This window comes from Notothenia coriiceps, unplaced genomic scaffold, assembly GCF_000735185.1.
Source record: "Notothenia coriiceps isolate Sejong01 unplaced genomic scaffold, NC01 NC01_scaffold00022862, whole genome shotgun sequence".
In the NCBI taxonomy this organism is placed as follows: Eukaryota; Metazoa; Chordata; class Actinopteri; order Perciformes; family Nototheniidae; genus Notothenia; species Notothenia coriiceps.
Genome location: NW_011355563.1, coordinates 27,631 through 45,732, shown reverse-complemented (window position 1 = coordinate 45,732; position 18,102 = coordinate 27,631). Strand labels below are relative to the sequence as shown.

The following is an 18,102-nucleotide window of genomic DNA, read 5'->3' as shown; positions in this document are numbered from 1 at the left end:
CAGGTATTCTGCTTTGCTCCTCTCTCCAAGGCTGCTATAACTGGAATAACTTCACGTTTTCCAAACACATGTTGAACTCTGATTCACCTTCAACATCCCACCCACGCCTTGCCTTGAAAACCTAGGCAATTCTTCTCAGGAAGAACAACTCACGACAAGCCATCGCTGACTAAGTGACGTTTACTGTCTCCTGTCCTGTCCAGAACACAGTGGAGACAGGATATTTGATGTACGAAAGACAAATGAGGATTATTAGCAACATGGAGTTCCCCCTTAATCAAATATAACGTCCTCGTAAGATTCATTCACAACACTATATCAGAATGAAGAGAGAATGATGAGTTTGGAAAAGAAAGACAGGCAAAAAAAAGCCAGCATACTTCTGCTCCACTTCTCTGTTTCATTAATCACCTGGTGCCAGGGTAAGACACCTAGTGATTATTTATTTGCACTTCCACACACAGAGGCTATCACAACAAACAGGCCCGCAGGCTGCTGAGAACATTTGGGAGTGATTAATCAGTGGTCCGTCCGAAGAGACAGAAAAGAAAAGACAGAACACAGGGGGAGGGGTTTTCTAACACGTGTTTCTTAATCTTTCATCTATATTCAAGTCAATATGCAACCCAACAAAAAACTAGAGGGCGTCCAAGTCAGGTGAAATGAGCTGTACGGTCAAGGAGATGGTCATGATAACAGTTCTGGGAATAGAAGATGAAGCGACATGTCTCATCCACATGAGGGAATAAATGGTTACTTGGATCAATAAACGCATCACAGGTGTATATTGAAAAGGGGAGTAATAATCTAACTGCATGGGAAAATGTGTCCCTGAGAAAAGCCGCTAAGATATTAATGACTACAACTGCATTATTTCAGTTAAGCAGTTTATCCTGTATCACACACTCATAAAGTCGACCGCAGAGCTAACAAACAGCACTGGGCCACATAGAGCGTATGGGGATAATGGGATTTTTAGCACGCTGCAGCTGGCTCTCACGTGCTAGGTCGTGAACCGATTACAGGCTATAATCCTCTCCATTCAAGAAGCTGTGCAAGAGGAAAGCACAGAAACACAGAGGACATCAATCATCATTGCGACTTTGAAAATGGTAAAAACGTTTTTTAATGTGTCCAAAAAGAAAAGGTCGAGGGCATAATATCCGACATAATAACTCTTAATCCTAACTAATTCTCCACTTAGAAGTGCTGCATACATGATGTGGAATACGTAGTAGAGGCACTATTATGTTTTACGCTGTGTCTTAATGTGGATCGTTATGTATATATTACACCAGTCTACAGTGAAGCCAAAGGTTAATTGTCTACATTTGCAGATAATAAACTCAGTATATAGTGAGTTCCATAATTCCTTGTTTTTTCCCCTCAGCTGCAATGTTGCCGTTTGATCTATTCAACCCTCTGGCATCAACCTGTTGATGGAGATTTTTTTTTCAAAAGAAGGCGGAGTGATGATGGTGAAATGTTTCAGCAACTGAGGCTGTGGGTGATGAGGTAAATGCTAAACCACCTGTCATGAAAATGGCCTTATCCACAGAGGTAATCTGAGCTCCATCCGTAAAAACTCGGCCCTTCCCGTTGACAAACAGAAGGACAGGGATGCTGTATGTGTGTCTGAAAAAACGTCAAGCACTAGTGGTTGGGGAAATCAACCTCCAACCACTGATTAGGCAGCTATTAGTTATTCATGTTACATAGAAGGCTGAATACTGAGGAGCAGTGATGCCTGAAGTGAAGCGCCACCAGGAGCCATCTTTGTTTCTCTGGATTGTAAGACATAAAGGCAGCTCATGGGAGCAGAGGCCACCGGCTCTATTCTGCATCTGTACACAATGGGTCATAAAACGTGTATTCCCTGCCACCAGCTATTGCAATTCTTTCTTTCTTATTCCACAGCACTCTCACACTGTGTCTCAAACCGATGCAGAAGTGACAGTAATGGCAAAGATAATAGACCCCATTTGCATGACACCTTTCACTGAGGGACACTAAAGAGGTTTAGATGGCACCCCTCCGCCCCCACAGGCCTGATGCATAGGATCCATTCAACAGGATGGGGTCTGGAGGATTGAGCATAATAACTAAACACTAATGTGCTGATCATGGATCCCTGTGGGCAACTATAGGAGCCGATATCCAGTTGGGAAATGCCCGACGTGGGAAGGCAAACAAAGCTGGAAATAGACCGATGATGAGGGCGGGACATCTCCTGCCCACATTAAACTAGTCACACACAACCTATCCCTTTTGATTGCTCTTACCAACATGCTGAGACAAAGGCAGCCCTATGTTAGGTGACAAACCTACAGGACAGAGGGCTATGCTTCACATCCTCTAATTTCTCCACTTATGAAAGGAATCTGTCAGGAGTTGATGGCAGTGCTTTCCCCTCTCCCCACAGGGCTTAGTACACGAGGACCCAGGGTGAAAGCACAGGCTTGAGTCAGCACTTCATCTCTTTGTTTGTCAGCCCCCCCTCCACTGCCCCCCTGCAGGCTATATGAGTGGGCCAGACAGACTTCCTGACTCAGGGATATATTTGGGGGAACAGGAGAAAGGGCACCGGGGTTATCCCTCACGCAGGCTGAGACAAACGCTCCGCTTTTCTTTTCTTTATCACTTGAGCTGTTTGCCATTCATGATGACAGGCACAAGTGATTCCACGCTGCCTGCCACAACAGTGCCCATCACCCTGATCCTGCAGGGACACAGCACTATCACACCATGTTATCATATCCCGGGGAAATGACACCCGAAAAGAAGCTGGGGAATCTGCCACAGCGAGTAAGCTGAACTCCAGCTGAACAGAAAATTCTTCTGCACACCGATAATGTGAAGAGCAACACATAGAATCCAAATAAGAGTTTCTCATGCAATATTCAGTTCATACCACTGTGCAGCATGCAATATATGCGAGACAGCCAGGCTGCCTGGACATGGTCTTTCCTGTAACAATGTTGGCTACAGTAAAGATGAAATCTGTAGCTCCATATCAGAAAACAATGTTAGTGACACCAGAATCATGGAGGATTATGAGTTCATGAGGATAGTGGGATGCATCTACCTGCTGTAGTTCCCTGAGGCTGCAGGGCCAGACTGGCTCTCCATCAACACCTCAGCCTTGACGGCGCCTGACAGCCTTGGATAGACTCACACCTGGGCTTATCTACAGGCTGCAGCCCCTTCATGGCCTCAGCTGGTGCTGCCGCTGCGTCTGCCGCTACACTGAGGCAGCCATTAGTCCCATCAGCCTGATTATGGCAGCAAAATGCCAGCTGGTGTTTTATCCAACAGTAAACAAAGACAAATACCACAGTGCAGCTCAACCACCCCAGCTACCACCCACTCAATACTTGTGATGAGCCATTCGCTGCCCTGGGCATGTGTTGTACAGATTCAACAGATTGATATGAATCAATTCTCATTTGTCAGGCAGGCTCTGGAGGTGCAGGTAGTATTAACATGTCAGCTCCTCCGTGGCTGTATGGAGCCAGCATTTCAACAGTATGTTTTCTGCCATGCTATACATTCTGCTCACACTCTCACTATGGTGGAGGAATCCATCTCGCTGTGGCTTGACAACAAAACCATTACCCTCTCACCTCCAGGGAGAAAGACAGTCCAACTCTAACTGCACAAAACTGCACACTCCACACACAGAGAGAGAGAGGAAAGAGATGAGCTCAACGTAGAATCAAAAAACTGCCTGCATGTACAACACAAACATCAAGAACATCACGCATCCAAGTGAGCTCAATGTTGTTTGTGTATAACATAACTTACTTGACTCCCATGGTAGTGAAGCCAATATTCCTCTCAACAGACACAGACTTCCTGTCTATGATGCTGTCAGGATGGAGCAAGCCTTCTGAATCACAACATTTACAAGCTCATTCGTGCTGGGCAGCACCCCTCGTCCTGCTCTGTATGTTGATCCCCCTGCCATGTGGGCCAGAGCGACTGTGCTCAGCAGACCCCTCCGCTCCACATAATCTGTCCTGCCTATTTGTCAGTAACCGGGATCCCTGCTGTCAATCACAGCACAGCCAACAAAACAGAGCACTGTCCTGCTTTGTCTGCTTTGAGCCTCTCTGTATTGATCACCCCTCTAACAGGAAAGATGTTAGAACTACTAGCTTCACATTGAAAAACAAACAGGATGACCTATTTCCTTATGGGAACTTCATAAACAATCAAACTATAAACTGATTAAACAATGTAATTAAGGAAGGCAGCCAGCATGTGTTGTTGTGAACAAGAAAGAGCACTTGTGATCCTGCAGTGCTTCCACTTTGTAACACCCAGGATTCATTATTGAAGAGATGCTTGTCCCTCTGACTAAATTATAGTCCAGTGGAGTAGAGAGGGCTATTTCAAGTTCCTGATTTCCAATCTCCACTTTTGAAAGAAAAAAAAAAACACTCACATTTTATTCCCACAAGCTAATGACTTGTTTCTATGGTTACTCGGTGCAGCCTGGGGGATGAAGGGCAGAGTGAGTGTTGCTGACACAAAGGCAGGGTCTTGTGTGTGCAGGAGAAACAGAGGCTAAATGGCCCTGCTGCCACAATTACAGGAGGATTCCTTCTGCACAATCACAGTCATTACCGCGCAAACCCTCACCTGGGCAGCAGCTGCAAGGAGGCGATGGATGACCATAAAAACACTTCCTCCTGACACTCCTCCAGGGCCGCATTCCAGCAAACAGCTGTCCGCCCTGCCCCTGCAACAGCCCGCCCGCCAGCCTTTGTGCCACCTCCGAGCTCTGAGAATCTCTGCAGACTTTTTGTGTCTCCAAGCTCTTCCACTCTCTCATATTCATTACCTCCATGTATCTTTAGAGTGAGTAAATCATAACTCTCCAGAGCGTGATTAGTGTGAGGTAATAAAATGAATTGGGTACTAAACCTTCCTCCAAACAAACATAAACAAGGGACCAACAGCGGACCAAAGAAACTGTCTAATGCTGATATGCAGATATGAGCATGCCTAGAAAGTAATGTACAAAGTGAGCAGCAGACTCCTCTTAGCAGTGAGCTCTGAGAAATCCCGCGGGCACAGTGGGTAATGAACACACCGGCACAATCAGCAGGTGTTAATGGAACAGAGAGATGGGTAGGGGGATCAGCAGGGCCGCAGTCAGCCTCACCGTCCAGCTCCTGCTGTGAGCTCCGCCTGCCTTCATTACACAACGCTGTGTCAATACACTGATCATATGCTCTGTCACAAGGCAATCAGTGCTTAACGTGCTAGTCAGCTGAACACATGGCTCTAAATTCATTTACCCCAACCCCAGCTATACTCTGACAAACACACACACATAATTATATGCACACATGCACACACACGCAAATCCGGTCAGAGTTTGACCCTTGACTCTTCCTGTCTCTCCACGACTGTATAGTCAGTCTAATTGCCAATTGGTCATTACCGACCCCGGGGTCATCTCTTTGCTTTACACAATTACCAGAGACAGGAAGCAGGATAAAATAACCATTTCAAAACTGAATAAGAGAGATATATGTATAAAAGATACATTAATCCTGTGAGTTAACACCTTTTTCTAGTTTCGGAAAATAGAGGCATCACAAGATAACATCTAAAGACAGACTTTTGTTGTCAAATGTTTCCATGACCAACAGTGCAGACAGTAGAATCCCATTCTTATTCATTTCACAGTCTGGCATAAGGTATAAGAGTTAAGCAGTCTGAAACTCATGTGTACAAATGAGTAATTTGTTCCCTTGAATTAATTAAATTAATTAATAAGTACTTGCTCTCCGCAATTTATAATGTGTCTACCGATATAACACTGACAATCTGTTATTCCATGAGTTTTAGGGGAGTGAAACATTGAAAAGATGGTATATATAGAATAGTATAAATACTGAAATTAATGGATTAACTTAATACTAAGAATATGATTAAAACAATTCAGTAGTTTATTAAAAAAAAGTCCTTATTTTGAAAGAATTTCAGAAATGTGTTGAAAATTGGAAAGCTAGTTGACGGCAAAATATTAAGGGGCATCAATTATTATTCTGTGACACATTACTAATTTGTGCACAGAATTGGTTAAGAATGTGACTCTGACCTTCTAGTCAAATTGACATTTATACTAAAGTGATTTTTCAACTCAGTAGACATCCTAAATGAAACAAATGAAATGCTTTTTTTGTGCCCCGTTGAACGGTTGACTTATTTTTGCAATGAAAAATGTAAACGTTGAATCGCTATTGTTCACCATGCTCTTCTTTTCTCTCAGCAGCAGACTTGCTAAAGCAGTTAGACTCTGGCTAATTGCATTCTAATTAAAATTTCATCTCTGAGTGGAACGGTGTTAGTGAATGTCAGACAAGTGTCTGAGGAGCTCTCTCTCCTCCATTGGGGTAGAAACTGCTGTTTGGTTATTCCGCTCCTACTTCCTGGGCTCTCAGGATTTACACATGCATCCCACTAATTGTATCTTTTGTGAACAAAGAGGAATACTAATCAGATATGAGTTTTCAATTAAGTTTTTTTTTTTCTCAAAATAAGAAAGTCTGTTGATTGACTCAATTTATTTCAACTTTTCGGGATTCACATTTCAATCAGCAGCGGTATACAAGAAGACGAAATGAAGACAACAAAAGGATGACTTATGATGGTGATGATGACGATATTCCTGTTGCAGGCAGCTGGGGAGGGTCAGGAAACGGGTGTGAGCTTCAAATCAAGCACAGTGCATCTCCAGCACCCTTTACTTTACTGTAACAGCGGAATGTGATGCGGTTTGAAGCCGTCATTATGTTTTCTGGGCCAAGCAAAACACCACATTCTTGGCAGCAAATTATCTTTGGGATGAAATAAAAGGTGGAACCGCTTCCACCTCCACCCCCTCTGCCCCACCAGGACCTGCTGCAAGGGAAAAAACAAGTCCACCTCCCTTTTTTTTCTCCCTGCACTGAGCTTTATACGCTACTCTTTTTGAGATCAGGTCCAAAGAAAACATGAGAACTAATAAATCAATGTCAGGAATTAACCCCGTCTAGCAGATGTCTACACCTCTCTGTTGTGACAGGAAGTGTTGTGAGCAGGAAGTTGCATATTTAGTGGAGGATCTGGAATGGGTAGGAATGTCCCCATTAGTCAAAGGATAGGCCTCATGGACCCACTGATATACTCTGACCCTGTGAACGCTGGCAAGACAAAATCCAGTTGGGGTGCTTGCAGAAAGACTGAGCCCCACAGTGTTCCCCCATGGGCATCCTGTCACACTCCACAAGTCCCTTCACCTCCTGTGGTGCAGAGCTTCAATAGTCCTATGCATCATCCTTAGCCAGCTTCCCATTTGCAAGCATTCATTATGGTGTAGCACTCCTTGGAGAGAAGAGGCAGGGAAGGTATGCACTGACCAGCCTGCCAGGGAATCTATCAATGACAATATAGCACATTGCACCCGCCTGGAGAGGGTGAAGTATTCTCCGGGGCAACAACAACGTCAGAGCCAAGGAGGGCTGAAAAATCCTCGCTTAGCCTGAAAAACATGGGGACCAAATGGTTTCACAAAATAATGGTCCTGCAAAGCTGGAAATCCTGAAAAGCCATTTTAAAGTCGAAGAAGCGAAACAAAGAATAACTAAACATAAAATACCTCAGGACAATACTTGGCTTTAACGTAAGCCCCTTTCGTGAGACACCCCCTCTTCATATCAAATTATGTAATTCTGTTTTCCATTCACGGGCAGTGATGCCTGTAACTAAAGGTTCATTTAGTCCCATGATGGTGCGTATCTCAGGGCAATGCTATAATTCTACCATGGCAAAAACAACATCTCCATAGAATATGTGCCCCACAGGGAACACCATGAACCACTGCCTTCGACAGACATTGGAAGGCAAGTCTGTGCACATCTCCTATTCAGCTTTCCTTTTGTAAACACACACATTTAAGCCTGAATTCATGCAGGTGTGTACGTACACAAACACTAAACACTTCATTTAGCACCACGGCACATCAATCTAATCTCTGAAAGTTTTGACAGACTCAACCGTGGTGTGATTTGACAGGACGGATGAGAAAGGCGCTTACCTAATGAAGAAGGAGGCTGCTGCAGAGGAGGAAGCAGAGGGGGAGGGTCCGGTGACGGTTGCTGGGAGTCCCGGTTGGCAGGAGTTCCTCAGCCGGCAGGAAGTCAAGGAGCTGCTGCTGCTGGTGGTCATGGTGGAATCAGAGGCCTCCGCGGCGGAGACATCCCTGTCTGCTTCCCTCATCAAACTCTGAGCCTGTTGACACACAGATACAGGGATAAGACCACAACCATCACTTTCAAGTTTTACTGCTCCTGCCCACCTTCCTTCCACCCCATTTACTCCCCCTGTGCCACAGATGGACAGGCAGCTGCTGCAGCCAGCACTGGTTAGCGGGAGTCAGCAGTATCCACAGCAGAGAGCTCCCTGCAGAACAGCAAGGATGCTGCACCATTCATTGATTCTGGCAACACTCTTGAGGTTGCTCTGGCTGTAGCCTACTGTAATTAAGTGATAACCCACATTTAATTAGTAATTAAATCACAAGCGATTCACTTCACTCTGCTCCCGATTATATCTATACCTCCACGGCTAATTTGGACCTTCACTCATCAGCAATGTCGTCCAATAGGTTGAGTTATACTTAAACTATCTAAGGATGAGTTTCTATGGGAATAAATGACATCAACAACAATTTTGAGTAATGACGTTTGTTCTCTAAATGTTTACGAGGTATCGAAACTGTGCCTGCGTGGGCACACCCTGCCCTGGAAGCTTGTTGGTTGAAGGGTGAACAGAGATGAGCTGCATTTGTTTCAGACCTTGGCCTCTGGTCACTAAAGACAGACACACTGGTTCGATCACCTGTAAATCTTCATTTTCATTTCCTTGGCCAAGGACGTTATGTTTATTTGCTCGGTTTGTCTGTTTGTCATTGCGCAGGATTAAAAAACTCCCAAGCCCAGATTCATGAAACTGGGTAGACAGGTGTAACATGGCCATTAAATGTTTGTAGCCGATCCAAATTACTGGGTGGATTCTCAAACTAAGTTTCACTTGTTTCACTAGCATGCATTGTGCTAAAAACATGTGGTGTATTAATCATTTGAAAGAAAGTTCCAACTGGGAGAATTCCCGTAAATGCCAAATCAATTCGAAACCAAAACTCGGAAAGTCATAAAAAATGTTGGTACACTTTTAATTTACTCTGCTCTTTGATGTAAACAGAAAAGGCAATACAAGATGATCATTCTTTAATGGCGATAGAGCTTTTTAATAGTTAGTTAAAAGTGAATATGGCTTATAATGATTTAAAACCACACCATTAGAAGTCAGTCATACTGTACACTAAGCCTTCTAGCCCTCTTAGTTCAGTGGAGATGAAGCATAAAGGTTTGGCTGGAGCTCTGGAGCCTGCAGAGGATCACTGATTGCTGCAGTCCAGCTGAAGGAGTGCAGAGACCTAATTATACAAGCCGAAATCCAACTCCGTGACTGCGCTTCAGCTGGAGTCACCATACTGACAAAAGGTTAATCCTCAACGGAGCCGCTAGTTTATCCTGCGAGACAATGATCAATAGCAGCTGACAAGAACCAGTTCTGCGGTTTTTCAGCATCCGAAATTAAATAAATAACGGCCAAAGTTTTCCTAAAAACATTTATAACACTGACATGAACATTGTGTAATCAGCAACGACCTTGTATTGAGCACAACGCAGCACTGGAGCCTCAGTGCCATTTGACAGCAGATGTATTATAAACACAGTTCAGGGCCTCTGCATATTTACCTCACTGTTTGCCCTGGATTCATGCTTGGCACCTAAAATTAAATATTTTTTATTATAAAGTGTCTGGCCATCTATTATCTGCCATTTGTCAACACGGGCTGACAGCCGCACTATTTATATGCCAAGCCTGACATTTGAATGCTATACATCAGGATGTGAGGACATACTCACATTCTGGCATTCACATAAGAGGCTTGGCTATTGCTCTGCAGAGTGTTAGCTTTACATTCAGTACAATCTGTTACTATATTAAAGCACAGGCATTATCTTTTCCCAGAAAAGCTTCACTGACCATTTGTCAAATGATGGTCCTGCAAAGCATTTTTTCCATGCATTCCCACTTTCCCATTTCTTCCCTTTGAGCTTGTTATCAGTGTTAAAAATCACTGCTTTGTTTTAGAGGTCTGGCTTTGCTCTCCTGAGACATCATCATGGAGGTTAAGTCTGATATCAGGCTGCGGTATGTGAAGTTATGACTTGGAAAGTACACCACAGAAAACACAAACTGAAATGAGCCAAATACAGATCCTCACGCAGACGCCAGAGCGGAAAGCCTCACACCATGCTGGTGTCGATGACAGGTTAGGAACTCCCATTACACTCTGGCACGAAATACTAGAGCACTTCACACGCAGCCGTACAGGAAGCTGATGTGTGTAGCTCATCAAATCTGTCACTGATTGAGTCGGTCAAGAGGCGGCAAATTTCCAGGAGCACACAGGGACAGCTGTTTGTAGATGGGGTGCGGGCTAAAAATTGATAAACTATAAACACACACATATAGGTTCACACACACGCACAGAAACACACTGGAGCTCATCACAGTTCCTGTCAAAGAGTATTCCCCATGGTATTAAAAAATGGGGACTTAAGTCCCTCAGCCAAGCTGCTGTCTGTAGCCTTGGACCTGCACTGGCCCTGATTCTGGCTGAAAAGAACAATCTATCCCCTGGTCAGGTAATTAGGCCGTGTCAGTGGAGCCATGTGTGCTCGCCCGTTTGTACCGAGAGCCAGTAATGAGCTGGCCTTCCACCCTTTAACCCCCAGCCCTCCCTGATCCTCTTGCCTTGGCTTGCCACTAGAAGGAATAGGCAGAAAAAAGAGGGGGGGAAAGAGACAAAGCGAGAGAGTTTTGAACATAATGGAGAGAGTTTAAAGAGAAAGAAAATTTCAGTGGAGCCCTAGCTGTGAAGTCTGAAGGTAGCATCGTAGGCCAGCACCCTATCAGGAGACCATCTTCTCCCTCAATGCTGAGAGTACCAGGACTCCCCTGTGACCTTTGATCCCAGCGGTCAACAGACGATTACTGCGGAGTGAAATAGGCCTTGTGGTAATCTGGCTGTCGTGCTTGGCTGGCCTCTGTAACCTACAGAATGCAACTGAGGGGAGAATTGACTTATAGCGATACCATCATGTGAGAAAAGTACTTAAATAAAACACCCTGAACTCTCTCTGGGCAGAACTCACCAATCTATTTCCATTTTTCTAAATATGGTTTCTTAAATTGGCAAGAATGTTCTTTCCCTTTCCTTCCTGTGTCCTTTTCTACTCTTGTCATCGAAGCTTTCTGTGGTACGTTGCCAGGCGGGCACAGCTGCGCCAAAGAAACAGCAGCCAAGATCATCCATTGTGCTTCAAATTGGTGGCAATGGAGCCGACCACTGCAGCAGGCAACCAGTGGGCCAATAACGGAAACTCTCACGGGTCAAAAGCACTCTGTCTCTGTAGATTATCACACAAGTGACTGTGGATTTTATGGTGTAAAAGAGAGAATTGCAGATTTGGTTCAATTGATTTCTTGTTTTGAACGGTAGCATAACAACATACAGTATTCAATGTCTTCATTCAGACAGCCAGTAACACCAGAAATTAATTCAGCAATTGTGAAGCTGGAGCCTATCTAAGTCTCTTGGGTTTTCTCAGAAAGGCACATTTGGGTGCCTTTTTCTCAATTCAAGGCAGCTACCCATATGAACCAGTGTCAGTCAATTACAAAGAGGCAGCCAGATAGTTTCAATTCCTACGACCACAAACATCATTCCAGATGTTAACCAGAGCCTTTTCTCAAATGAGATTCAAGGTACCCTATAATGGGCTTTGCATGGGAGTGCCCCAGGCTCCCTGGTTGAGAGGATTTCTTCCCCACACACACAAAGTCCATATCTGCTTCTTTGCCTGAACACCGCCACATGCTTTCCTCACAGAGAGACTAAGAGGGAATCACGAATTGAAGCTTGTGCCTTTTGGCATCCTTGTAAGTTTGTGTGGGTTTTTGTCATTCTGAAGGGACTGGTTTTAATGAAAGAAACTAGCTGGAGAAAATAACACCCATTTCTGCTGTGTTTGGAACTTTATGTCCTGAAGGGACATTTCTTTCTGTCCAAGCAGGGCCCGAACCACAGCTATGTGGCATTGATGAACTCATCCCATCTCTAAGGGCCACTAATTGCTTTTTAGACACATAGATGGAGAACACAAGGCAGCCTCTCCCTTCTGTGCCAGGCTGTTTGATTTTCCCTAGATTGCGTACATGCAGTTAAAAGCTTTTGATGGCCTCCCATAAACCATTTCTAAAGGCATTTGTTGACATAAAAGGGAGGAGTGAAAATCTGTCTTCAATTGTCAAGCAGAAAGAAATAACACTGTCAAGACTTGTAACAGGCTGCAGTTATCCACAGAACAAATGGCAGAATTACAGTTTACATTTATGAAGGGAATTATGGTGCAAGAACCAGACAATGTGAGTGCATGCTGTTTGATCAGTACACCTCGGGAAGTGAAAGATTTTTTAAGGTAGGGAAAGACACATCAGGAAAAAGTTACATATCACCAGCCAGAAATGTGCTCTAAGGCGCTAAAATCCCCTGTTTACACTTAATATAAAGCTTATGTTAATGTGAAAATACATCATCTCGAGTTGTAAACAAGGTACAACATGATCCCATGACACCAAGGGCAAAACTCTGGATCATTCCAAGTCTCTTAGACATGAAACGAAGCACAGACGAGTTATGGTGAGGCTTTGGGGTGGTCATTTAAAATGCCCTTGAGGAGAAGGTCGGCAGATTAGTGTTGTGATGACCTCTGACCTCAGATCACTCAGACTCCTTGACTACTGAGGAATGAGAGGTCAGCTCTCCTGCAGAGCTCTGACTCACCAATCCTCTGCAGGGCTTTTAAAGGTCTGAAATGCAGTCTGAGGAACAATATGACATTAAATGTACTTTATCAAAATGTTCCATTATTTACTTTCAGATTTGGTTTGGTTATTTGTAATATTAATTATCACTTTTTGTCAGGATTGCATTTGTCCTCAAATGTCTCCTTTATCTTTTTTATTAATTACTGTCAAAGTGTATGATGGTCTTATGGCCCTAAAATCTAATGTCACAATTACGTTTTATTAAAAAAACTAAAATGCATATTGCATCACTGATAGGACACGCCTCTTTTTAGTGAACATCATTTTTAGTGCAATACAATCCATTTTAAACAATGAATAAATCATAAGCCCCCGCTGCTTAAAAAAAAGATCAATAATTAAAAACATTTTCCTTTACTTTCTTGTGGGCGATTTTCACTTCTCTGTAAGAGCAACCTGGACAGCTTTTTCAATTAACTTGTGAGGAAATTAATGATAATTCTGATAACCGAAATTCACCTTGATCAATTTAGTGTTTTGAGTGTTCTTTATCCAGATCCACTGTAAATGGATATTGCCACATCATAACTGTTCATCGTCTTCAATTGGTGCTGTTGCACTCCTAATTTTTCTAATTTTAAACAATTAAAATGCATGAGATTTCATATAAAATTGCAAAGGTAACATTGAAGACATACCGGTTTAGGCTGAGGGACGTAGTTGTTGACCCTGGAGACGCTCCACACGCCCTCGAGGTACTGCTGTGCCTGAATGGTGACGGAGCCCACGGATCCACTGATCTGCCCTCCTGCCACCGTCACCTGGACACTTGTCTTCGGCCCTGAGGTGACGGAGGGGCTCTGCGACCAGCCTGGTACCCTGTGCCGCTCCCCCAAGGGCAGGACAGAGTGGGCAGCTGGTTGTCCTTTGGACAGCTGTTTAGCATGGACACTGGAGGACACAGTGTATCTAGCAGGCTGTGGTAAAAATGATTTAGTTGGCAGTGCTGCCATGTCTGAGCTGAGGGTGAGGGTCGGAGCGTGGAGCGTCTGCAAGGCCTCCTGCTTCAGTTGGTGGAGAGGGGTGGAGCACACCTGGCAACAGCTGACAGCTTCATGGCTCCCGGGTCTTTGGAGCTGCTCGAACAGGAAAGATGCATATCCAGGGTCCTGCAGAGAAAACAGACACAGAGAGGGCCTTTAACACAACTCTAGCAAGCTTAACTCTCACTATCTAATCTTTTCAAAGGTTTTCCTGCATGTTGTTCATATTTTCCAAGCTCTGCAGTGGTCTGCTGGCAGTGTGGTCCTTAACGGCCTCTTGGGACCCTCACACCCCTGCTTTAACCACTTCCTTTTTGTTTAGGGATGGTTGTTTGTTTAGACAGAGATGCTTTGCCTGCATGCAACTAAAGACTGCTGATCAGGTTCAACAGGCATGTGTTTATTTCACATTGTCTGCCGGGAAGCTGAGACCAAACAAACCAAACGAGAGGAGACTCTGAAATAACGCTCGGAAGGGATTACTTGAAGATCCCACAGAGACATTCCTGACAAAAAAACAACGACAAGCAAGATATGTAAGAGGGGCCTAGCCTAGCAGATTTCAGCTTATTACTGCTTTAGTGACGATGTCCAGTGGAGTTTTGTTCTTTTACTTTGTCTCTGCGAAGGCTCCCTAGGGTGTCCAGCTCTGCTTGGGAGAACTGACAAAAGGAAAACAACAGCTGAGGGGATTGTAGTGCCCAAAGCCATACAATTTACATACGAGAAGTGTCTCAGCGTGAAAACATATGATAAGCTACCAAATGTGAAAATAACCACCTCCACCAGGAAGCTTGAGGAACCCAGAGCTATCAATGAACTATTCAAATCCTAAGTGAAGGAGGAACATAACTTTCTCTGTGTTTTAGGCAAACAAACACTCACACACACACACACACACACACACACACACACACACACACACACACACACACACACACACACACACACACACACACACACACACACAAACAGTCTCTTCACACACACACACACACACACACACACACACACACAGACAAACAGTCTCTTAAGAGGCATAAAGGGGCAGTGGGCTTCTGCCCAGCGGAGTCGTGGCCTAAGACAGGAGCCCACAGCACATACATAAATGTTTATGAGGCCTTTGCTCCGTAGAACCTCCGAGGTGATCAGGAGGAGTGAGGCAGCAGGGAAACAGCAATCCTCTCCCTTAATGCAGTGCCACTTAATACAGCTAACCCAATAGACATAGAGACCAAAGAGGCAGGCTGGGGAACTCTAAATCTCCTCGCCATGAAAGCAGCTCAATACGGAGACTTTTAGACGACCTTTCTCTGCAAACACGATCAGAATTAATAGCTTGATCACGCCTTACAGAAAATGGACACATGTCATCTGTACATTTCCGTTATTCTGGACAGAAAGTGGTATCCACTGATTTATACTCTATGGCTTATAAGGATAATCTCTATATCATCACTTTACTTAAAAGGTCCCATGCCATGGCCATTTCTACTGATCATAATTCCATTGTTGAGGTCTACTTAAATAGATTTATACTGTGCAAACTTTTTTCCAAACTCACATTGGTTTCTCATACAGCATCTCTGTATAGTATGTGTATTCACTCTCTGTCCTAAACGGCTTGTTGGAGCTCCTGCCCCCCCTCCCTGTGAGCCCAGTGGCCGTCTGCGAGACAGCGAGACCCAACGAGACCCAGCGAAACCCAGCCCGAAACACACACACAGCCGCAGCCTGGCTGGGAGTTTATGTGTGTGCTTAGGCTGAGTTCCGCGGTGTCGCCGACCCCACACCAGTGAGCCAGCTCACACTGTCCCGCTCCTCGCAGCAGCGAGCCTCGCAACGTCCCGCCGAGTGTGTGTGTGTGTGTGTGTGTGTGTGTGTGTGTGTGTGTGTGTGTGTGTGTGTGTGTGTGTGTGTGTGTGTGTGTGTGTGTGTGTGTGTGTGTGTGNAACAAGTCTCTTTAGTAGTGCGCAACTCAAAGTCTGAGAGGGTGAGGCAGATATTCACAGAAAACAGAACAAGAATCGACAACTACTCTACTCTCTGCTCACTCGAGCAGAGAGTAGAGTAGTTGTCGATTCTTGTTCTGTTTTCTGTGAATATCTGCCTCACCCTCTCAGACTTTGAGTTGCGCACTACTAAAGAGACTTGTTACCATGGAAACCAAACAATGGTGTAGCTGTATTAAAGTCCGAAACAGTCGTGTGTAAATCTGATTTTGTCAGAAATCGGGAGAAATGCGGGAGAAATATGAGCCCGGGAGCAAACCGGGAGAGGGCAATGAAATCGGGAGTCTCCCGCAAAAATCGGGAGGATTGACAAGTAGCCTATGCTTGCCATTACTAGCTAGCATAGCTCTTTCCAACTCTAACCTGAGAAGAGGTCTAATCAGCCTTAATGGCAAACACCTGTGTGCCTGGCCTTTGCAGTATATTGCAATCATTACATTAGTTGAGTAGGAACATAAGATGCCAGTCAAAGATATTACTATTTTTCTACATTTGATTCACACCACACAGAGAACTCACCTTTTGTTGTTGAATTCCATCAGGATATAATTTTCCTTGATTAAATGACAGTATATCTCACTAACTCTCAAACTGTTTATATTTTATGGACTGTTCCTAGTGGATGAACATACAGTTTTTGATGATACTTGACTCAACAGTAGCACATTGGTACAAATTAGTTGATATACAGTAAAGGAAATGAGATAAAAAGAGGGGGTGCCGGTCCAGAGTGATTAATTGCTCCATGTTTCAGGAAGGCCATCTGCTCAGTGTGATACATGGAGTCCGGTGGAGTATTCCAACTGTAGATGGGTGAGTGTGTTGAGCTAGAACTTGAGCCCTGCTGGGCCATAACATCTTGCCTCCTCCTGGTTAATTCCGTTTTGATCAAAAGCATTAGAGGTTAATTTGGCGAACTTGCAAGACCAGCTGGTCACTGTTTCAAATTTAAAAAAAATTGTTTTTTTCTCTGGTAAGTGGTTTTGTGATGCTCTTTGTCACCTTGTGAAGACTGAGTTCTGAAAAATCATAAAACACCTTTAAACACATATTTGACAAATTCGATGGAGGAAATTCTATCCTCTATAAAGGATTATGCGAGTCTCCAGCCTGCAGTGATTTGACAGGCAGCAAAAGCCTTTTGACAAATCTTTCAAGGTCCTGTCGGCTCAGACTGTACCTAGTTGCTGGTAGGAAGTCGGTGTCTGAGTGGAAACAGTTGTCCGGGGCTGGTGCAGACGTCTGATGGCTGCTGAGCACAGTCAGCCCTGTGTCCCAGCACACTTCGCCTCAGGGCTCTCATCATTAGCAGGGAGTTGGGTGTTGTAGGAGAATAAAAATGAGTTCACTGAAGAGTCAGCAGTCCCTCCTCACCCTTCACCCCAACCCAGCAGTGACCCTGTGTTTGAACTCTGTTCACTCCTCTGAGTTTTTATCCAAAAGCAATCCCAATCCACTTGAATTCCCTGTCCATTTGATATATTTCACTTTCTTTGTCTTTTGTTTCCATTATCGTCTGCTGACACGTTCAAAGTGGTTTCTCCTGTCAAATTGATTCAGAGCAGAGTGGAGAGTTCTCTTTGAAAAAAAAAAGTTTAAATCCTACAAATGATATTCTCTGGTATTCATAATTTCAGATGACCTCAAGACCGAATGTTAATTAGCTTCAGATATATTAAAGGAGAACAAGCTTTTTGAACCCTCGTCCCTCCGCCTGCATCTGCCCTGGACATTGTTAGTGGTAGTAGTTGCTCACTTTTGGATTTACAGCCCTGCAGTAAGTCCCACAGATTGGTCTGTCTAAACCAAGCTTGCTCTTTGAAGAAGACCCATAAACCTGACCAAATACTGCCACTTATTCTCAGTAATTAAAACAAGCTGTCGTGGAGAAAAGTCCTTAAATCATCAGCGGCTAGGCAAGATGTTAGCCCCACAAACACAGTCTCTCTGCCTGCGTGGCCATGCTTCAGGGGGGTCGTAACCATTGACATCTCCATCCTCAGAACAGATTGCATGTGTGAGGAGTTTTGCACCAAGACTGAAACCTTTTTAAGAGTTGTAGTCCTGAAGGCTTCCCCCCCCCCCCC

The 18,102-nt window shown here is 44.3% G+C and overlaps 1 protein-coding gene across 1 annotated transcript in view; it reads right to left on the bottom strand.

Annotated features, from left to right (window-relative positions):
- kif26ab (kinesin family member 26Ab) overlaps window positions 1–18,102 on the bottom strand; it is a 51,637-nt gene that overhangs the window by 26,011 nt on the left and 7,524 nt on the right. Inside the window, exons 2-3 of the mRNA XM_010781200.1 lie at window positions 13,659–14,157; window positions 8,093–8,286 (exon numbers count right to left, since the gene is read on the bottom strand). Coding sequence (XP_010779502.1) covers window positions 8,093–8,286; window positions 13,659–14,157 — 693 coding nt within the window. The remainder of the gene's footprint in view (window positions 1–8,092; window positions 8,287–13,658; window positions 14,158–18,102) is intronic.